Source organism: Lepisosteus platostomus, chromosome 7 (genome assembly GCF_059453375.1).
Source record: "Lepisosteus platostomus isolate fLepPlt1 chromosome 7, fLepPlt1.hap1, whole genome shotgun sequence".
Lineage (NCBI taxonomy): Eukaryota > Metazoa > Chordata > Actinopteri > Semionotiformes > Lepisosteidae > Lepisosteus > Lepisosteus platostomus.
In genome coordinates, this window is record NC_142617.1 from 32,913,102 (window position 1) to 32,935,215 (window position 22,114).

The 22,114-nt window shown below is 49.9% G+C and overlaps 1 protein-coding gene across 3 annotated transcripts in view; it reads left to right on the forward strand.

Annotated features, from left to right (window-relative positions):
• bltp3a (bridge-like lipid transfer protein family member 3A) overlaps window positions 1-22,114 on the forward strand; it is a 46,516-nt gene that overhangs the window by 17,139 nt on the left and 7,263 nt on the right. For all 3 annotated transcript variants that reach the window (XR_015940098.1, XM_088639883.1, XM_088639884.1), the window contains exons 2-19: window positions 2,482-2,644; window positions 3,132-3,170; window positions 3,887-3,978; window positions 4,512-4,701; window positions 5,802-5,942; window positions 6,403-6,573; window positions 7,520-7,700; window positions 8,250-8,336; window positions 8,662-8,835; window positions 9,983-10,113; window positions 12,918-13,059; window positions 15,480-15,673; window positions 16,001-17,307; window positions 19,231-19,403; window positions 19,997-20,151; window positions 20,538-20,688; window positions 20,782-21,044; window positions 21,802-21,910. Coding sequence is in view for 2 of the 3 variants with exons in the window: in XM_088639883.1 (XP_088496009.1) it covers window positions 2,482-2,644; window positions 3,132-3,170; window positions 3,887-3,978; window positions 4,512-4,701; window positions 5,802-5,942; window positions 6,403-6,573; window positions 7,520-7,700; window positions 8,250-8,336; window positions 8,662-8,835; window positions 9,983-10,113; window positions 12,918-13,059; window positions 15,480-15,673; window positions 16,001-17,307; window positions 19,231-19,403; window positions 19,997-20,151; window positions 20,538-20,688; window positions 20,782-21,044; window positions 21,802-21,910 (3,863 nt within the window). In the remaining variant the exon portion in view is untranslated. The remainder of the gene's footprint in view (window positions 1-2,481; window positions 2,645-3,131; window positions 3,171-3,886; window positions 3,979-4,511; window positions 4,702-5,801; window positions 5,943-6,402; window positions 6,574-7,519; window positions 7,701-8,249; window positions 8,337-8,661; window positions 8,836-9,982; window positions 10,114-12,917; window positions 13,060-15,479; window positions 15,674-16,000; window positions 17,308-19,230; window positions 19,404-19,996; window positions 20,152-20,537; window positions 20,689-20,781; window positions 21,045-21,801; window positions 21,911-22,114) is intronic.

The window sequence follows — 22,114 nt, forward strand, 5'->3', positions numbered from 1 at the left end:
ATTTCCTTAGTTCTCTCATGTAGTGGGAAACAAAATAATAAACCAGGAAGCAAATTTTACAAGACAGATATTAATTTGCAGTAATATACCAACATACCAACAGTACCAATATACACAACATCTGCACCATTATGTGCAGATATTTAGCTGGTAAATATGACATAGCCCTGTCTTCTACAGAAACAGAAAAATATGGAACTCTACCCTGCAACTGAAATAAAATATATCAAATAAAGCCCTCACAAAGGACTAAATCACTCCCTAAAATAAATGTTAAACTAATGGGAAACTTTACCCTTTTTAAAATAGTGACTAATAAGGGAGATGTCCTTACCATAGCAACTCCCACAAATGGGGGATATTTGTACAACATAATCTAGCATCCCCTAGCCGAAACCCTTGAATCAGTCTCTGTAGTGCTCATATTACCTGGACACGTTCTGGAGTCTGGTGTGCCAAACATGGAGCCCTCTCACTGTTCCAAATCTTCTATCTGCAAAAGCTTTGGCTTAATGGCCTCATCAAGAAAGATCCAAGAAAGGAGGTTAATAATTAGAGAAGCTGCTTGGCCTCCTGGATTATTGGTGTCACGACACGTTTTTCAGGACCCTATGCAGACAGCAGAATCCGGAGAGGAGTGAGACAACACAAGACAAACTAGTCCAAAGGGAGTCCGTGAGAATATCCTGGGAAAGCCAATGTCCAAAGCTGGGTGATCCATCCTAACAGACCAGACAAGAGTTAAAAGCCGGAGCGGGATCCGGCAAAGGTTCAGGGGAATAAAAAGGGGTAACGGGGCCAGGTGCTCCCAGACCCAGATGGTCAGGACGCCGTTGTGAAGTCCTGGACTCGCTGGTAGGCAGGGTTCTGGGCGTCCATCTTCCAAAGCTGAGCCCAGATTGGTAGGAGCGTCTGGCTTTTAAAGGGGAGACTGGATCAGGAGGCAGGTGTAGGAGATTAGGTAAACGAGGAAGGGCTGGAGCGTCCTTAAGAGGAGGGGTTTACGATCGTGACAATTGGCAGTTGTGAGAAAGTAAGACAAGGGACAGCTGAGGAAAGGCTACAAAGCAGATCTGACCTTAAGAGATTGGGGTGCTTGGAAGAGAAATGTTCTTATAACTCCCTACATGAAGCAGTAGTTTACAGAGTCTTAACCAATTGGAAGATGAAAATGCAATATTCAGGTATGAGACTTCTGCAGGGATCAGTTTTGCCACCCGAGTTGTTTTGCTGTGGGCTGTTGCAGTTTTGACTACTGCAGCACGTATTTGGTTTATCAGGTCCCATTCCCTGATTTCCTTGTGATGAAAAGCGTCTATATCTCTTAGAACATCTTAGCAATGTCATTACCGTCGACCACGGATTTCTTGGCAAGTGACGATCCTGCTTCCAACATCTTTCTGCGGTCACGGCCCGATCTGGTGAAAGTGGCGTGTGATCCGGTGTTTGTTGGAAAACCGCTCTAAAGGCAGTGTCAGTCCAGGCATGGGGCAGGTCAAGATGAGCAGATGTGCTAGTGAGCAATTTCTAGATGCCATGTCACAACTCAAACAATGAAAAGACACATTTTCCCCTGCCCGTCTGCGGTTCTGTGAATGAGTTCTGGCAATACACTATATAATGTGCAATTCATTGCACATTTGTGATTTTATTATTGCAGGAAATAAGGTCACCATTCATCTCTATAGCACTTGCTCTTAGTTAAAGTGATGAAGTGAAAAACTCGCATGAATCATCCTTCTCCCTGTTCTTGACAAACAGACAAGTGCAAGAGTGGCACCAACCTTAATGACTGGTGGGTCCATAATGCTGTGGGGCACATTTTCCTGGCATGAATCGGGTGCACTCATTCCTGTAGAATGCAAGGTCAATGTTAATTGCTGCTCAATACTGCCGAGTCACCATTTTCACCCCATGACTCTCCCATGGGTTTCTCCCATGATCATTGTGCCCCTTTCCACAGAGCACGTATGGTCACCCAGTGATGATCACAACACTGATGTTATCCTGAACCCAGATCTAAACCCAATCCAGCACTTGTAGGAGGTTCTGAAATGAAACCTGAGTCAGTTTTCCACCTCTATATCATCCAGGCACAAGGTGACTGACTTTCTTGTGGAGGAATGGTGCCGGACTCTATGCTGTGGCATATAGAGGCTATACTGGCTGAAAGTGGTGGCCCAACGCCCTTACCATTGGTGTTGATATGACCCGAGGTTTTGGGTCATTGACTTATTATTGGTGTTTCCATTTTTTTGCCCCTAGCTGTAGTAAACCTCGATTAGAACATGGTAAAATCCTTTCAGTCGTGGGTAAAATCTTGTAGCACTTGGAAACGCAGTGTGAAGAAGCATTCTAAATAGGAAAAATATTATGATGAATCTGAACAGAGTCTAAGCAGCATTAGCAAGACCTTCGCAATTCAATGCTGGTGGGTCCTGTGATTGTTTGACCTACCTGTCTCTCTTTCCCCTGCCTCAGGTTCACCAAAAACCTCTCGCCTGACAAAATCAACCTGAGCACGCTGAAGGGCGAGGGTCAGCTGTCCAACCTGGAGCTGGACGAGGAAGTCCTGCAGAACATGCTGGACCTGCCCACCTGGCTCGCCGTCACCCGCGTCTTCTGCAACAAGGCGGCCATCAGGGTGAGGGGACAGGGGAAAGGGGAAAGAGAGAGAACGGGCAGGGAGACTCGTGATAGGAGCAGTTCTGTGCGCGAGTGAGACTGCGATAGGAGCAGTTCTGTGCGAGAGTGAGACTGCGATAGGAGCAGTTCTGTGCGAGAGTGAGACTGCGATAGGAGCAGTAGTGTGCGAGAGTGAGACTGCGATAGGAGCATTTAATTTAATTTCTTGAACATGCTTCGTTTGTACTTTTTTAAATGTGCTCTTGTAAGAGAGTTACTTTGAGAAAATGGGGAGAAATTTTGATTTGGAGCACAAAATGTTAGCTCTCACTTTTGCTAGCTCACTGAAATATAAAGCACAGGTTGGCTCTGGTGGGTTATCAAGGCCTGGTGTTTATCTGATCCGCAGTACAGAGATGATGTGTTTGAACTCAAAGTGGTACAGACTGCAGGCCTCAGAACAGCTGGCAGTGTCAGAGCTGTGATGTTTTTGTCTCTGTTCTCAGATACAATGGACAAAGCTGAAGACCAGCCCGATCTGTTTGGTATGTATTAACTTCTGTATTTTCTTGTTGGTTATTTTGGTTTATGGCAGGGGCAGTAGTAGATGATATATTTCCTAGTTCAGCCATCTTCTTGTTTCTGCAGTAGCCCGTCACTAGGGAACTAACACGAGCTGAGGGAGGTGCTTTGTATTCAGAACATGCTTCTCTCATACCAGATAGAGCATGAGAGTCTGTTTCAAAGCAAAACCTGTATCCTGATACCTGGCTTATCCTTATGTACATTTCCTGTGGTAAATGTGTGGCCAATGTGCAAGGCCAACTATGAAGCACATTTTGTGCCAGATGCCATTTACATGTTTTTTTTCCCTGCAGGTTTTCTAAATTCTAATTTTGTTTTACAACACCAGAACACACCCAAAGAAGGCTTCACAGCCGAAACATTGTGTTTCTTTTCTTCTCTTTTCAACGTGGAATAAACCTTTACTTGTTCCTTTACACAAGAACATAATTTTACACTATACTATAAATTTGTATGCTTCTTATCACTGTGGTTAAATCTAGTAGAGGTAGCTCAATGAGCTAAACTGCTGTTTTGTAAGCACACATGCTTACAGGAACGCAAGTCTGAATCCCACCTCTAATTTTCAAAAACTAAATCTCAGGCATCTTGGAAGATACTGTATATTTAGAAGCTGAATGACTGGTGTTGTAATTCCAGTATGTAATTTCATGTTGCTTTTGACTTGTCCTGCCAGTTCCTGGACAAGGTGGAGGTGGAAATGAGGACATGTGAGGAGCCACGCCCCCCAAACGGCCCCTCCCCCATCGCCATAACAGCAGGGCAAAGGTCAGCTGCATGCCCCATCCCCACCCCCGACAGCCTCCACATGCTAATTCTGTCATCAGTTTTGTAGCTTTTAGGTTTGTCTTACTGGTTGCTCCAGTGCATTATATCCCAGTCGTTAAAATATCCTACTTTTTACTTTTGCAAGTCTAAGGAACATTTAGAACACCATGAAATAAATATTTGTGCTGCAGTGCAGTATCATGCAATATGCAATATATAAAAATGTGAAGAGTGCATGGTAATTTTATATGTGCTGGCAAATACAGATCTGTACATCAGACAGGCCAGTTCTTTTCTGATCTAGAGAGGTCTCATTGCCTTCACCAGTAGAGCCCAGGAAATGTGTCGGCGGTGCTGGCGTTTGGGCCGAGCTAGATAGACAAGGCCCTGCTGGTTTTCCCTATACAGTGGACAGCTGCTCCTTGTCTGAAAGTTAAGTGTGGGTTCTGACGCCTGTCTGAACCGAGTGTGTCCCAGTCGGTGGTCCCTGCTCGGGCCGCGGTGTCTAACGGGCCTGTGTCGCTGTGCTGCAGTGAGTACGGTTTCGCCGAGAAGGTGGTGGAGGGTATGTCCGTGGTCATCAACTCCATCACCATCAAGGTGCGGGCCCAGGCCTTCCACGCCTCCTTCGAGCTCTGGCAGCTGCAGGGCAACAGCCTGAACCCCAGGTGGCAGCGCAGCGACCTCCGCCACACCCGCATCACCGACCCCAAGAGAGGAGAGGTACGTCACACGAACCCACTGGCCAACTGGCCTTCGCTGTCTCCAGGCCTCTTTAGTGCTGAGAGGATGGCCTGTGTAGAGAGTGGGGTCACTGTGGGGTCCTGCAGGGTCCTGCAGGAAGCATAGGGCAGTATGGACAGAGCATCACAACAGCAAAGGTGAGCAACAAAGTCAGAATGAACCAAATTTTTTTTTTTTTAAACTAAATTTAATAAAGGAATGTAATGTTAACATCCAGAGAAAAACAACCTACATTCTGGGGTCGAAAGGAATGGGCTATAAGAGCTGAACCTTTTCAGTTCTGAACAGAAGACAATGAAGGGACCCGATACAGGTACAGTGGTGAGAAAAACTTTGTGAACCCTTTGGAATCGTCTGTATTTCTGCATTATTTGCTCCTATATGATCTGTATGACCTGATCTTCATCTGCAGTAAATCATGATAATAGATTAACACAATCTGATCAGACAAATACCACACAAACACGAGTACTTTTTCATGCCTATATTGAACACAATGTTTAAACACCCACTGTCTAGGCTGGAAAAAGTATGTGAACCTTTAGATGTAGTAACTGCTGGAACCTCCTTTAGCAGCAGTGACCTCAACCAAACATTTCCAGCAGCTGCTGATCAGTCCTGTACATCAGTTTGTTGGTTTCAGTTTTGAAATTATCACGATTGTAAAGTTTTCTTCAGAGGGCTAGGACCCCAAGTACACTTAATTAGTTCCTCTTCTAGTCTAGTTGTAGGGTAAACAAGGGAATTGATGCAGTGGCCTGTCTTGGTTAGTGATTTGTAAGAAACATGGCTTGCATTGACAGTGTGTAATTCAGTTTTTTTTCCCCTCCATCACAAGATAAGCGTGCTACTGTTTTAGTTTGTGTTTGTAGTGTTCATTTCCAGCCATATGGTGGTTACACTGTGAAGCCTGGCAGCTTGAAGGCTTGCCAAGTCATAACTTCAAGCGCGGAAGCTGTGCCCATTCGAAAGACTCTGCCTGCGTGGTGTTGGGGTGCTGCTGTGGGCGTGCCAGGAGGCATGCCCGCGACAATTTCACCCCCACACCTCCCCTCCCCTCCCCTCTGCCTCCCTCTCAGGTGCTGACGTTTAAGGAGATCAACTGGCAGAGCCTGCGAATCGAGGCGGACGCCATCGAGGGTGGCGAGCAGGACCTGGGCAGCACCCCCCTGCGCCTCATCACCAACCAGGGCAGGATCCGCATCGCGCTCAAGCGCCGGGTAGGGGAGACAGGAGAACCCCCCCAAAAAAAAGCCCTGCCTAAAATGAGCATATCCAAAAGGATCTGATTCATTTTCAAATGGTCTCGGGAAATGTCAGTCCTCTTTGCATGAAATCGCACTGTCCCCAGGGTGATCAGCAAGTCTGAGGTCCCAGCTGCTGTTGGCTTGGTTTTGCGCTTGGTGTTGTGTTTCAAGCACATTGTGTCAGTGTCAAGGCCTCTTGTTTGAACTCAGCCTTGCTCTGTCCTGTTCTGTACAGAGGTCCTGTTATCTACAGGCCCGGCTCACTTCAGCTCCACATGCTCTCTCATTGCTGGGCTGCTAGGGTTATGGGGCTCTGGCACAGGCAACCCAGCTGTGGCATTAAAGCCGATTTGCTGGGATGGATTCCGAGCAGGATGGAGGACGGGGAGGAACAGCCCCTCTCTGGTCTGTAACCTCTCCGGTGTTCTTGCAGGTGAAGGACTGTAACGTGCTGGCTTCCAAGCTGCTCTTCATCCTGGACGACCTGCTGTGGGTGCTGACGGACTTGCAGCTGAAGGCCCTCATCCGCTACGCCCAGTCCCTCAGCGAGGCCATCGAGAAGTCCGCGCAGCAGCGCAAGAACCTGGCCTCCGACGGCCTGCAGGTTGGGCGGGCCGCTGTCGAAAAGGCTCATGGCCGCCCCCCTTTCCAAAAGATTTACGATTCATATAGTTCCCATACTAGTCATCTGCCCATTTTCTAACGTCATTATCCAATTCAGGGCTGCAGGGGAGCCAGAGCCTATCCCAGCAAGCAACAGGCACAAGGCAGGATACACCCTGGACAGGACACCAGTCCATCACAAACACACATTCACACCAGGGCCATTTTTTCCCCTCAAACCAGTTAACCTACCAGTTTGTCTTTAGACTGTGGGAGGAAACCGGAGCACCCGTAGGAAGCCCACGCAAACCAGGGGTGAACGTGCAAACTCCACGCAGACAGCACCCCAGAAATTGAACCCAGGGCCCCAGCACAGCACAGGAGCAACTCTCACCACAACTCTCAGCTATGTTACTGAAGCCAATAATTTGGCTTCATTCAAGAACCGGCTGGATGAGATTCTTGTTCTTAATTCAGGCTTACAGTTGGTAAGAACTGCACAAACAGAAACTTAAATACATTGCTAAGCAATGCTCTCCCCTGCTTGTTCTCAGTAAGGACACAGCCAGTCATGGACAATACAACTTCTGCAATGCCGACTTACAGCGCTAAAAGTAAAACTGAAACGGCTACATAGTTCCAATTGATGCATTTTCTTTGTCCGCGGAGTTGCTTTAGAAAGAATTTAGATCATGACGTGTTGCTGCCCTCAACCTTTGTGACAGCAGTGGGCTGTCAGAGGACATTGTGCTAGTGGTGCATTTTCAGTGTTGCCTCCCCCAGCAGTGTGCATGCCTGCAGCCAGCAGAGTTATCCGTTAATGAAAACATAATTGCTAAGAGGAGACGCGCTGACTTGTATAGGAAACCGTTTTTAAAAACTAGCCGACAGATGTGGTGTTCATGGCCGATCATTACGGACATGTGTGTGTGTGTGACTCCCTGCAGACTGCGCCGCCCTCCCCTGGCTCTCACCTGCCCTGGGCAGAGCCCGCGCCGCCCCCCAGCGGAGCCCCCAGCACCCTCAGCCAGTACTTCGAGCTCCATGACGTCAAGGAGTCTTCCTACCATACGCTCATTTCTCGGCTGGACCTGCACATCTGCAACGACAGCTCGGTGGAAGACCCCGGTGAGACCCCCTCTACAAACATCACTCGGCCTCTTCCTATGGGCTGTGTCCCATCTATGGTAGGGTGGCCTGTAAACAGGTGGTTCAATCAGATTCCAAAGACAAAAGACAGAGCACAAACGGGAGCTTCATGCATAGCTAGATGCAGAGGAGTTTCAAACTTACACTGCTGAACAATGGGGCAGTTCCTTTGTTTTGGGAAGGTTTGCCTTCAAGATGGCTGGGCCTGTGCATAGCTACTGTATGGGACACACAATTTGTATCCAACGTGTGTTTGCATCTGGGAGGGGAATAAAACAAGTTCATATTATTTAACATATGTTGCTCTCTTTTCTCTCTCTATGTGACAAAATGGGCAACTAGTTTGTTCCAGACCCCCTTTACCCAAAGAGTGGTGGGAGTAGGGAACAAGCTACCAGGCCATGTTGTTGAAGCCGATAGTCTGGGTGAGATCCTGGGGTTAATTGGCTACCACTTACCAAACAGGATAGATAGGCCGAATGGCCTCCTGTGGTTTGTAAACTTATGTTCTTGTGTTTTTTCGCACAGAGGAGCCTCGGTCCTGGAGCTCCACAGGAGCCATGCAGCTGACCTTCCGAATGCTGGGCTTTGACTACTACCCCTTCCACCGGCCAGGTGAGCTGTGAAAGAGGGTGATTTTTGTTTGGAGTGATCCGTAAAACTGCTTAACTGAACAAACTGACTTAATGATCACAAGAAAAGTGACCCAGAGCATTAGAAATTGAAAATATATTGCTTATCTATTAAATTACCTGTTAATCAGTGTTTGGAGAGCTTGTACTGTACTCTTTAACCTGTACTTATATCAGGTTCCATTAATTAATTAACTTGGGGGGATCAGAGCTCTGTCAGGGTACAGACAGGAACCTCGGCTCCTGCCTGCGGCCCAGAGGACTGATCTGTGTGATCTGATCTCCTCTTGTGTCTCCGGTCCTGGCAGGCGACGGGTGCCGTCACTGGGAGCGACACTGCGGCGCCATGGAAACCCGGGCGCAGTGGGCGGGGAAGCTGCTGCAGGAGTTCCAGAGGCAGGCAGAGGCGGGAGCGGGGCCCCCGGGGTCACTCGGAGGCTCCCCCATGGCTAGCAGGGAGTCACCCTCCAAGCGCGCGCCAGGTGCGTCCCCCACTTTGGGCGACTTTGCACCTTAACATGCAGGCCGTCTCCCAGTCTCCTGCCTTCCACACGTGTCTCTTCCTTTTCTGCTCACACCCGTATTGTTTTCATCTGTTGTAATCAGAATTTTCCCTTCGAAGTTTAATAATGAGTTCTGACAGTGTTATACTGTGTTAGGAGGAGTGGTCTCTCATCCCAGCCAGAGTCTAGATTTAAAAATAACACCCTGTTCCCTCCTGGCTTATTCACATCACACAGAGTGTGGGCGTCTCCTCCAGAGGAGGAGCAGGACGGACTGGTGTCTTGTCCAGGATGGCTGTGTACACAAGGCCACCATCCTGGCCTGTGGGGGTGGCCAGAGTCCTGCTGGCACACTGGGTTGAATGGGGACACTTTTATCTGAAGCAGAGAGCGGAGGGGTACCCCCGTTCAGACAGTGGGCTTGCCAGCCAGTGACCGGGCAGGCCATGGCCGAGTGGTGGTGCCCTGAGTATACAGGAGGGGTGAGGCATATCGGAAGTATTGGCCCCAGTCAACGTTTTTACGGAAACTAAGTAGTTCTTGCCGAACGGGAGCATCCCATCCCCTGTGGCCCTGGTTTCGTTACCAGGTGGGCAATGTCATTAAACCGCCGTGAGACCAATATCCCAGAATCTGGGGTTAGCGGTGTCTGCTGAGCCACGGGCTGTCTCGTTGTTGAGCTCTCGGTGCAAGTGGGAGCCGAGCAGCCTGATGTATTACGTTCAGTCCTCGAGTTGTCTGTCTACAGCAGATCAGCTCGCAGAAACACCCGCAACTACAAACTGCGGAGAGTGCCCGGTACAGGAAACAATGGCCAATCTGTATGTTATTAAAAAGGAAATGAAAAAGTGGTTTGCCAGGTTTCAAGAGGCTCAGAAGTACAGTACAACATTTTTTACTGTTCTTTCCAACATTCTTGCATTGTATCAAGAAGTTACAAAAATCACCTCCTTGCAGAACCCAGGTGAGGGGCCCCATGAGACCAGCTGTTTCCTGCCTGTTGCAGGTGGAAGGTGTACATCAGTGCTAGAGGAAAACATCGCCGACCGCTGGTTTTGCGTCGTATTCCTGAAAGCGAGGACTGTCCGGTAGCGGGAAGCTGAAAGTGGTCCCTTTTGTTTTGAAGCTGACGGAGCGTCCAGCCCCCCTGAGTGTCCGCGGGCCTCCCCGACGCCCCCTTCCCCCCACAGGCTTCCCTGGAAGCGCCTGCGTGCCAGCTGTGTGGTGGTCAGAGTGGACAACCTGGACATCCATCAGGTACTGCCGCCTGCCTGCCCGCCTGCCCGCCTGCCGCACAGAGTTAGTGCCCCAGTTCTGTCCGTTTCCAGCGAAGTGAGCAGTGATTGTCGGAGACGTGCAGAGCACACTGATTCAGAAAACACAGAGACAGAGATCAAAAAGAGCCTCCAAAAGTTAGAAATCTGCACCATTGCCTGTAGTGACAAAGGAACAGGCTACGTTCGAAATCTTTAACATTCTTTCTCCTTGAGCAAAAGTCTATCCAGCAAAATTTAATCCACCACTGGCATACAGGGGCAAAGGGGTTTTATAAGAAGTATAGGGCCTTGATTGTGAAAATCTTATGCAACCGGACAACGATGCCCTATAAAAATTCTACAAATTCCAATCAATTGCCAGTGTTTTTTAATCTAGGTTCCGTTTTGCTTTACGGACTCTTGTGTTTAGTCAGTATCGCTCTGCGGGTGAGTCATGGTGAAAGAAGGTGATCACAGGCTTTGCTTGTTTTAATGAAAGTCTGGGTTTTGACTGCAGGGAGTGCCCTGAAGCTTAGCGAGGGCTGGTTCCAGCTCATGGGCACGGCTGAGAGGAGGGGTGGAGGCTTAGAGATCCCCATCTCTGCTGGGGACCCCTGAGAGAAAGTCTGCCACTTTGAGCTCTGTCTTGTACGGTTCTGATCATCCAGTGTAGAAAGAAGCGGGCATCACTGCGCCTCACTATTCAGCGCACAGGCCAGTGTGGCCTGTTGATCTGAGGGGTGTGCAACATGCCCATTGGAGAAGAACTGCCTCTTCCACATTGGTGTGTAGAAGCAATTATAAATAGCCAGTTCTGTATTAAACAATGCAGACAGTTGTCCAGAGTTCAGGTCAGTGCCCGCAGGAGTTTGGAAGTCAGTAGTTGCACATTTGTGGTGCTCATGAAAAGCTTTTGCTGATCGAACGTTATCAAGCAACGAGGGTGGGGGGCTGTGTAGCTCAAGCCCACTGGAGGAAACAGGGAAGTAAGTGCTTGTCCTCAGGGGTGCAGGGCCAACCCAACGTCATCTCAAAACAACTTCTCGACTTGACGAGCATGTGATCTCAGTCACACTCTGCTGCTCTGGAAATTACCAGAGGTGGTTGTGGGCTGGGGGGGGGGAGCACATTGTGGTTTTGGGTATTTTATTATTGGACGTCTTCTGAAATTCCATTTTTAGCCAAAAACTGCCCCTTTGTGGAAGGATTGATCTTCTGACATTTAACCAGAATAAGTGTCTCATTGAGAAATTCCCACAGGGCAGTGCTTAGGCATATTCTTGGCAGGGTTTTTCCCATAGTTGAAACACAGTAAATTTCTTTCTAAAAGCCCCCAGCTTTGCCAAGTCTGTACAGGAGCAAATAATTGTGTTCAGGAACTAATTCAAATGAGAAATGTGATGCTAGCGTGTGTGACTTAAAAAGGTCTTGGGTAGCTGACTTCAATCCTCCTCCTTGTTTTCTCCTTTGCATCAGATCTATAACTCGAATCTCAATCAATGAGAGACATGGAATATTTGACAAAATATCCATCCATTTTCTAACCACTTTATCCAGTACAGGGATACAGAGGAGTTGAAGCCTGTACTGGCAAGCAACAGACTCAAGGCAAGATACACCCTGGACAGGACGCCAGTCTGTTGCACGGCACACACAGACACAGACACACTCACACAAGGGCCAGTCTTTCCAAATCCAAATCAAATCACATCAAAGTTTATTTATCAAATGCACAACAATACAGCGTGCAGCAGTAGTTGCTGCCAATGAAATGTCTTTTCTGCGAGCTCACAAAAATCACAAGAATCACAAAATTAAGGTTATAAAAATAAGGTTACATAATACTAGATGTAATAGAAATTGAATAAAACTCAATATGAATAGAGCTGCTATGTGTCCATGGTGTATGCAATATATACAAGTAGTGCGGTATGCCGAATACAGTGAAAACTGTGTGTCCATGTAGCCATTACAGGTGATTTGCTAAGGAGCTACAGGTTGGCTATTTAGCAGTCTTATTGCCTGGAGGTAGAAGCTGTTCCGTAGTCTCTTGGACTTGACCGAATGCTTCGGTACCGTTTACCAGATGGTAGGAGGGAAATCCAGGAGCCAATTAACCTACAAAACTCCTTTGGACTGTGGGAGGAAACCGGAGCACCCAGGAATCCGAGCAGATTCACTCCTGGAATTGAACCCAGTGCTGTGCTGTCCCAGTGCTGTGAGGCAGCAATACTAACAACTGTGCCACCCTTCTACAAATTCTGATTCTGAAATTTTTTTTTACATCATCCTTGCAACAGTCTCACTTCAACACAGCGGCAACATAACAGACCAGAAGCTGTAGAAGTATTTGTTTAGAAAAGAAATGGAGATGGAGCAGAAACACAATGGAGACTGGCCTTGTTTTAGGACCTTTTTAAGACCCTTGTATAGTTATGCATGCATTTTAAAACTGGGAAGGCTATCCTTTTTTTAAGATACTATAATTTATACTTTTTTATACCTTTTAAATTAAATGAAAAATCATTAATAATAAAAAATAACTGGCAGGCATGTTAACACAGGAAAATGAACTGTACCATTTCTTTTGGGGGTACCCTCTGTGTGTGACACTATTGTCTCCACAAATAATGCTGTTTATGTTATAACTCTTGCAGCTATCATGTTGCATTGAAATTTAAACACCACCAACCGTGTTCATGAGTGCTGGAACTGAGGCTTATGAACACTACCATATATCCAAGGCAGCACAATTTTCACACAGTCCAGCCCTGGAAGAACTTCTCTCGTTTTGCACTTCCCTAGGTATCCACAGGGGGGCGCCACAGCAAGAAGCCCCAATCCCTGATGACTTGTAACCGGAGGTCCCTCCATCTCCCAGACACTGTATCGGCCATCCACTTCCAGTTCATGGAGTACTACTTCCCTGACAACCCTCAGCTGCCTGGTAACGTGCCTCAGTGTGAATCTGCAGAGCCCTGCCATATTAAAGTGACAGCCTGAATCAGGGGGATGAATTCACTGGTCAGAATGGTCGGAGCCCAGAGCTGAATAATGCACTGAGCTTGAATTGCAGCTCATAGTTCATTGTCCAGAGTTCATCCCATGGCTACAGCAGGAATTGTATAGATGTGAGTGAGGGAAAATGATATTGTGCACCATGAGGTCCTGACGCATACATTCAGACATAAGAATGCAGGATTGTCCCCACAGTGTCCAGAGGTCAGACGCTGACTTTATTTAAAACAATGTTTTTCACTATATTTTGCTCCAGTATGTATTAGATATTACAAAGCCAGCAGCCATATCACCCTGCTACTCACAACCCACTGAAGCTAAGCAAGTGTGAGCCTGGTCAGTACCTGGATGGGACACCTCCTGGGAAAAACTAAGGTTGCTGCTGGAAGAGGTGTTAGTGAGGGCCAGTAGGAGGCGCTCACCCTGTGGTCTATGTGGGTCCTACTGCCCCAGTATGGTGACGGGGACACTATGATTTAAAAAGGCGCCCTCCTTCATATGAGACGTAAAACTGAGGTCCTGACTCTCTGTGGTCATTATAAATCCCAGGATGTCGCATAGGGTCTAAAACATCACCCTCCACAGGAGACCGATCCGGCTTCCGTGACACAAGGTAGATTCCTTTTTAGACGTTTCCAGAATAAAGGAGTTTATTCATGATTCATTATTTATTTTATGTATTAAACCACTCAAAGCGCTTTACAGGTAATGGGGACTCTCCACCACCACCAGTGTGCAGCACCACCTGGATGATTTGACGGCAGCCATAGTGCACCAGAATGCTCACCACACACCAGCTATCAGTGGGGAGGAGAACAGAGTGATGAAGCCAGTTCAAAGATGGGGATTATTAGGAGGCCATGATTGGTAAAGACCAATGGGAAATTTGGCCAGGACTCCTGGGAACACCCTGCTTTCAGAGTGGCCAGCAGATATGTGTGGATTCATAGATATTGACCCTGCCAAGGACCCTGACATGACTTTTAGTTGGTGCTTATTGGAGCTCAATTCACCCTGAATGATGGTGTTAAATGATAAATGAAATTCTAGTTCCCTAAAACGTTTAACTGCACAGATTAGGAAAAGATACTACTGCAAATAAAGGATGCACTTACCATCTGTCTGCGACTACAAGCTGTAGCACTAGATGCCTCAGCTAACAGAGCCCCAGAGAAGGAATTCCCTTCGTCTGTGCTGCGGATGATTCATTGAGAAGAAACAGCCAGGAAACAGGCTGTTTGAACATAATGCAGAGTCCATCGATGTTACTGCCCTCTGGTGGCATAACAGCAGTAAATATCTCAACAGTGCCATGGCTCTGCAGAGTGCAATTCTTCTCTTTAGGGCATATATCCTTCTTCTTTCTGTTTCAACTGAGGAAATGTAAATAAACTTGTATATCTTAGGCTTATTTTTAATGTTAATAAATGTTAATGTACATGTGTATAATAATATATAGAGTGCTGTGCATACCAGAGGATCCCTGGTGCTTCAGCCTGTGGTGCCCATTCTCTGCTCGCTGCCCCACTACACAGCAGGTCTGGGGGAGGAATGACAAACTGCTTCGCCCATGAAATTAAGCCAGACGCCTGGGTTAATACCCTGAGCATAACGAACAGAGCCACGGGATGTTTAAAGACTAAGGAATTCAGTTTCATCCGAAAAACAGCACCTCGTAATACTTTTTTTACACTCTTACACGAGCATTTGTTTTGGAAATTTGGCTTCCAAGAGCCACCAACATTACTGCTAGTGCTGCTCTTGATCTGAGGGGAACGCGTCCCATCGCTCCGTTACAAGCTGCGTCTCTTCCTCAGTGACGTGTATCTAGATCTTTGGTGCATTTGTAATGGTAGTTCTGTTGCATGCGGTGGAGATCCCATCTTTACACGCACATCATGAGCTGGAGCAAAGTTCGTTTTCTGGATTTTGAAGAATATTTTCACATAAAGGAGACATAGCTGAGGCAGAGGTGCCCTGTAATCTTGGCCCCTTGATGGTGTTATAAGATCACTTTATTGGCCATATACAATTTCTTGAATTAGGAATTTATCTGCTCCCCGTGAGAAACACAGACAGGGAGAGAAACTTGGGGTCAGAGCGCAGGGTCAGCCATTTATACTGTACCCCTGGAGCAGTTGGGGTTAAGGGCCAGCAACCTTCCAGCCACAGGCGCAGATCCTTAGCCACAGAGCCACCACACCGCCCTACACAGCCGCAGTTGGGTCTTGAGTAAAAAAAGAACCCCGTTCAAACTTTACCCCATCACTCTGATGGTGCCCGCTTTGAGCAGAGCCGTGTCTGTGCCACTGTCTGACTGTGCTACCTTCCCCTCACTCCCTCTTGCAGTGCCATGCTCCAACCTGTACCTCCAGCTGAACGGGCTGCAGCTGTGCCTGGACCCTGCCAGCCTGGTGTGGATGAACCTGTTCGCTCAGGGGCTGCGGCGCTCTCTGGAGCAGGTCAAGGCCTTCTACAAGCTGCAGGATTCTGGGAAGGCGGAGGAGCACGTGGATGTGCGGATGGATGCGTCGCAGCTGAAGGTTAGGTGGGAGGAGGCCTGGAGGGGGGGAGTTTCAGAAGGGACGTACTCAGGAATTGTGGTTGGGGCTATGAGTGATCTGCCTGTGTACCACTGTATCACTGTAACAGTATAACAGGAGGTCCGTGCATATAGGATAGGGTACTGTTTGCAGAGATGATTTTTGAGTCTGATTTGCTCTTTCCTGGGAGCAAATCTATGTGATGTCCAGGATAGTGCCTGTATCATAACTCGCAGGGCTCTACGTGAAGTTATTTTCTGAGGAAGCGATCGCTTGAGTGGACGTGGTCTGTGAAGACTGCGCACTGATATCTCTCTGTCCTTCTAGCTGCTGGTCCCACTGGACTCCTCCATCCTCGACCACCCCGACCGGCCCCAGACCCTGTGCATCCACGTCTGGCAGGCCGTCATGACCAACACGCGCCACTCCACTCATGGCACGCGCGCCGACCTCCAGGGCCTCTACCACTCCTTCGCCTCCTGCCCTTTCTTCCAGCCGTCGGCCAATCCCGGATTCCCCAGGGACCAGGCCAGCTTCCACCCCCTGCCCCCAGCCTTCCTGCAGCACGCCCTGGAAGAGGACCCGCCCCTGGACCCCCTGAACACGGAGAAGCCCCCTCGTGCCCAGGACATGTGGGCCCTCAGCCTCTCCAGACTGGCGCTGGACTTCGAAGGGGCACGGAGAGGCCCCCGGGGCAGACCCCTGCCTTTCGTCGAGCCGTTCGCCGCATCCCTGTGGATGTGCCGCCCCACCGCCTTCCAGCACCGGCTGCTCTCTCCCTCGCACGCCTTCCCGTCTCGGACCGCCGCCGACACGAGGCTCCGCTCATCGGTCAGCTGCGGCAACCACATCGGCTGCTCCCCGGTCCAAGAGGGGCCTGGGAACAAGCCCAAGTCCAGGACCGTCCAAAACCTGGCTGATCTGAGCTGGCCGGCAGGAAAGACAGCCGGGGCCTCCCTGCAGCAGAACGGAGAGGCGATCCGACAGGCTTCTGTCCACGTTTTGGCCCAGACCTTATCCCCGGTCAAGCTGTGGCTCAATCACTACCAGTACGTGGCTCTGCTCCGGATGAAGGACGCCCTGGCCAGCCTGGCCGCCGAGCTGACCAGGGACGTCCGGCAGGACGCGGGGCAGCAGGCGACGGCCCCCAGCGTCAGCCTGGGGCTGCTGCTGGAGAGCGTGGAAGCCGGGGTGCTGCTGCCGCCGGCTGCCACGGAGCCGGAGGAGGCGCGCTCCCCCGCGGAGACGGACAGCCCCAGCCTGACCGACTCGGAGCTCTCCCCTCTGAAGGGGCCTCCTCCTGGCGGGGCGCCGCCGGACACGGGGGAGCTGGAGCTGCCGGTGGAGGAGGCCTGCGAGGCCGTGGAGGAGGAGGAGGAGAGCGGGGCGGGCCTGTCCCCGCCGCTCTCGCCCCCGGCCCGCCCTCTGCGGTCCCGGGACCCCTCCTCCTTCAGCCTGGAGGGGGAGCTGGCCAGTGCCCTGACCGCCACCAAGGATGCCACCAAGGAAGCTCTGAGCACCTCCCTGGACCTCACCAAGGAAGCCATCTCCATCACCAAGGACGTCTTCAGCGTGCTGAGCCGGGAGAAGATGAGCTCCACCATGCACAAGATGCTCTTTACTCCCCAAAGCAGGTCAGTCAGGATTCCCCAGGACCAGTGTATTCATTTTTGTATCGGAGCATCCAAAACCATCCTGGAGTGAATTAGCATTCAATTCTAAACGGGCCTGCTGTTTTCTCGCAGGGCTGCACAAACAGGGGGCACTGACCTTGATAAAGGCAGATTTCTTCTTTTTTTTTTTGCAGCAGCAGCTTTTCTACTCAAGTGAGTTCCAGAAGCTACAAATGAGCATCTTATTATAAGTCTGTGTCTCTTTCGACCTGAGAAGGCACCAGATCATACATGCCTATCGGAACCAAGTACCGAGCTGACGCACAGACACAAACATGGCTAAATTCTTTGACGTGTTCCCCTCAGTCACCTGTTTGAAAATGGGCTGTGTGTGTCTAAGGTCACAAATCGTCAGTGAAATCTACTCTCCTTCTGTACCTCTAGTGCAGTGGTAGTATCAATAACAATGACAATTGCTTACACTTATATAGCTCTTTTCTGGACACTCCACTCAAAGCGCTTTACAGGTAATGGGGACTCCCCTCCACCACCACCAGTGCACATAGTGACCAGTATGCTCACCACACACCACCTATCAGTGGGGAGGAGAACAGAGTGATGAAGCCAATTCACAGATGGGGATTATTAGGAGGTCATGATTGGGAAAGGCCAATGGGAAATTTGGCCAGGATGCCACAGTAACACCCCTATTCTTTTCGAGAAAAAACCTGTTTTTTTTAATCAGGACCTCGGTTTTATGTCTCATCTGAAGGACAGCACCTTTTTACAGTATAGTGTCCCCATCACTATACTGGTGGATTAGGACCAACACAGACCCCTACTGGCCCCACTAACACCTCTTCCAGCAGCAACCTTAACTTTCCCAGGAGGTCTCCCATCCAGGTACAGACCAGGCTCACGTCTGATGAGCTTCAGTGGACTGCCAGTTGTAAGTTACAGGGTGATGTAGCTGCTGGCTATATATATAGTATCAGGTATTGTGATGCCTACTAAATGGGAAATGCATACCGTTGTTGAGTTAGGGCGACACGCTGGTGCAGCGGTCAGCATTTCTACCTTGCAGAGCTGGGGCTGTTCTGGACCTGCGGTGCTATCTGTGTGGAGTTTATACGTTATCATGTTCGCATGGATTTCCTCCAGGTGCTCCAGTTTTCTCACACAGTCCAAAAACACACTCGAAGGTTAATTGCTTTCTGGGTAAATTAGCCCTGGAGTGAGTGTACAGTATGTGTCTGTCATGCAAAGAACCGGCATCCCGTTCAGCGTGTGCCCTGCCTTGTGCCCGTGGCTTGCCAGGATAGGTTCCGGCTCCCCTGTCACCCTGTATTGGAAGAAGCTTTTAGAAAATGAATGGATATCATTGAGTTACTCGACGTGGGAATAGAGTTGTTCCCAGCCCCAGCCTGACCGACTCGGAGCTCTCCCCTCTGAAGGGGCCTCCTAGCGGGGTGCCGGGGAGCTGGAGCTGCCGGTGGAGGAGGCCTGCGAGGCCGTGGAGGAGGAGGAGAGCGCCCGCCGCCTGCCCTCTGCGGTCCCGGGACCCCTCCTCTTTCAGCCTGGAGGGGGAGCTGGCCAGTGCCCATTGGGTCATTGAGTTACTCAACATGGGAATTGAGTTGTTCCCTGATGACAGGAAGTCAAGTAATTGAACATGTTCGGATAAGTTGGGATTCTTGCAGACCTACTTCCTAATGGTTTTGGTTAAAGTACACACAAGCCATTAAAGGGGAGTTACAGATTTGTCTTTCCTAAAATCCAGTTTTATTCTACTTAGCTCCTGTAAAACCTGAGTAAATGCAAGATTGGATTATATCAAAGTGGAATGACAGATGAATCAAAGCCCACCCCGAATGGCTAAAAGTTAAGTCGGAGCTTCGTCTCTGTGCTGACCGTGTGGTGGACTGACCCCCTGTCCTTCTGCAGGGATCAGCCATCTCGCCCCGAGGATCCCCCGGGCAACCTGCGTGTGCAGAGCATGAAGCACTCCCCATCCCAGCATTCCTTCGAGAGCTCCTCCCTGGATGGCAGCCTGCCTGACGACGGGCTGTCCGTGGACAGCGACAGCAGCGAGAACTTCGTCATCCTGATGGACTCTGGTAAGACTCCCGCGCCCCTGGAGCCAGGAGTGTTGGACTGACCGCACTTCAGGCAGTGGCGTTCTGACCAAAGGAGGACACACCCTGCTGACTGTGTATGTAAGCATTGAAACATCAGACATCGCCGCACCAGGTCTGATCTGATATATGAGGCCGCCTGCTTGCAGATGTGTGTCCTCATTGCTCCCACATGCAGAAATCCTGACAGAAGCAGGGCTTTCACAATGCTTTTGCCTGGTCCATCAGGGGTTAATCTGTGTCTCCCTGCATCACAAACAAGATCTCATTGTCTTCAGTAAAACAGTGGGCTTGATCAATTTGTTCAGCATAAAATCAAAGTCCTTACCCACCCGCCGATAGGGAACGTCAAACCCAGGACAGATCACAGCTTCCCATCTGGAAGACCCAGGAATCCTCTGGCCAGCACACAGCTGTGATCAAGTGCCCCATGTGGAATTTGCCATTGGCAGGCGGGTCAGTTGTTTTAAATTTGTGCCGTAGCTCATTCGGTTCTGTTTGTGGAGACCTGCCTGGGGAGCGTGTCAGCTGTCTGTGTTTAAGGAGCCGCTGTGTCGGGGTTCTGTCTTTCTCAGAGTCAGGGATGGAGTCCATGCGCCCCGACAGCACCCCTTCTCTGCTGGTGGACCCAGTGAGCCGGGGCAGCCCTGCCCTGGGCACCGAGGGGGGATCCTCTGCGGACCTGAGCAGTTCCCTGTCCCAGAGCACAGAGGACATATCTCAGGACACGGTGAGGGTGTGAGAGAGTGAGCAGGCATGTGCACAGGGGTGAGAGAGTGAGCAGGCGTGTGCACAGGGGTGAGAGAGTGAGCAGGCGTCTGCATGAAGGTGGGAGAGTGAGCAGGCATGTGCATGAGGGTGTGGGAGAGTGAGAAGGCGTGTGCATGAGGGTGTGGGAGAGTGAGTAGGTATGTGCATGAGGGTGTGGGAGAGTGAGCGGGCGTGTGCATGAGGGTGTGAGAGAGTGAATAAGTATGTGCATGAGGGGGCGGGAGAGTGAGCAGGTGTTGCACAATGTAGTATGAAGTGTAGTCAAGATCTGTAGTTCAAGGAGGGGTATGATATGAAGGTTGGTGACCATCTTGGTGTCTGTGTCTGTGGCTTCGCCTGTCCCAGGTGTCCGTGTTGCTCCTGCGGCTCAGTACAGTGGGCTGCATGGTAGATGTGCAGGGGGATGACCTGGTGGTGGCGCTGGAGTCTCGGGACCTAGTGCCCGAGCAACTGGGGAATCTGAAAGTGATGCAGCTCCTGAGTGGAGAGGCCCCATGTGAGTAACATCGCACTGTGATCTCCCCCTCGGAGGCTTGTTATATACTATCCTGCCTTGTCAAGTGTCATTACTCTCTTCTTCCTCCTGTAGGTGCACCATTGGCCCACAAGCCTCCATCCCCTGAGCAGAAGGCCACTCCGGTGGCAAGGATGCGGATAGCGATGGGCCCAGCAGCCGCCCAGCATTCCCCCCTCTCCGAGACTGTCGGCTTCCTGGAGCTGAAGCTGAATGGCTGCCAGGCTGACCTCCTGACCTCCACACTGGCCACTATTGGGCCCTTCCTGGAGGATGAGCTGAGTGCTGATGTGCAGCCCATGAGGATCCACCTGGACAACACCACTATCACCCTGAAGGTCAGGACAGACAGGAGTACACAACACCACCATCACCCTGAAGGTCAGGACAGACAGGAGTACACAACACCACCATCACCCTGAAGGTCAGGACAGACAGGAGTACACCACTCCACTATCACCCTGAAGGTCAGGACAGACAGGAGTACACAACTCCACCATCACTCTTATGATCTGGATAGACAGGAGTACACAACACCACCATCACCCTCAAGGTCAGGAGGACAGGCAGGAGTAGACGACACCACGGTCACCCTCAAGGTCAGGACAGGCAGGAGGAGACGACACCACCTTCACCCTCAAGGTCAGGAGGACAGGCAGGAGGAGACGACACCACCGTCACCCTCAAGGTCAGGACAGGCAGGAGTAGACGACACCACCGTCACCCTCAAGGTCAGGACAGGCAGGAGTAGACAACACCACCATCACCCTCAAGACCATGAGGACAGGCAGGAGAAGAGGGCATGAGAATGCAGAGACAGAGACAAGTTTCATTGTGACTGTTCTAGTTCCCTCTGGTGCATTTAGCAAGCATCATGATGCTACTACAGCCCAGATGAGCAAATGTGAATCCGATCTTCCTATCTGCAAGTGTTCTTATGATCTTGCAATCTTGGTTCCTAAAGGAATCCTTGAGTGTTCCAGCAATCTAAAAGGTCAGACTAATAGAAATGGACTCCAGACCTAAGAGACTACTGTCTCTGCATCTTGTATTTGTCTCTGTCATTGTGAGTCAAAGCTGAGTTATCTTTTTCAGGATGACGGGCCCAGGATCTATCCCACCTCCCCTCAGCCTGTGCCCGTGATCTTCTCCATAGACCGTGTCCTCTTGGAGCGCACAGATGATGGAGTCTTCAGGCTGAGAGGTGAGCTCGGTTTTGGTTGAAGGTCGGGGTCCTTAATTCTGTTCTTCTGGGCTTGAAATAAACCAGTTAAACTCCTTACTGATGTTGGAAATGAGTTGTCAAGAGAGTTCTAAAACACTCAAGATTGTGCCCTTGGCACACCAGAGACCTGGAACAATGGTAATTAGGTGGTCCTAATACATTTTTGTGAAACATATGCTAAAA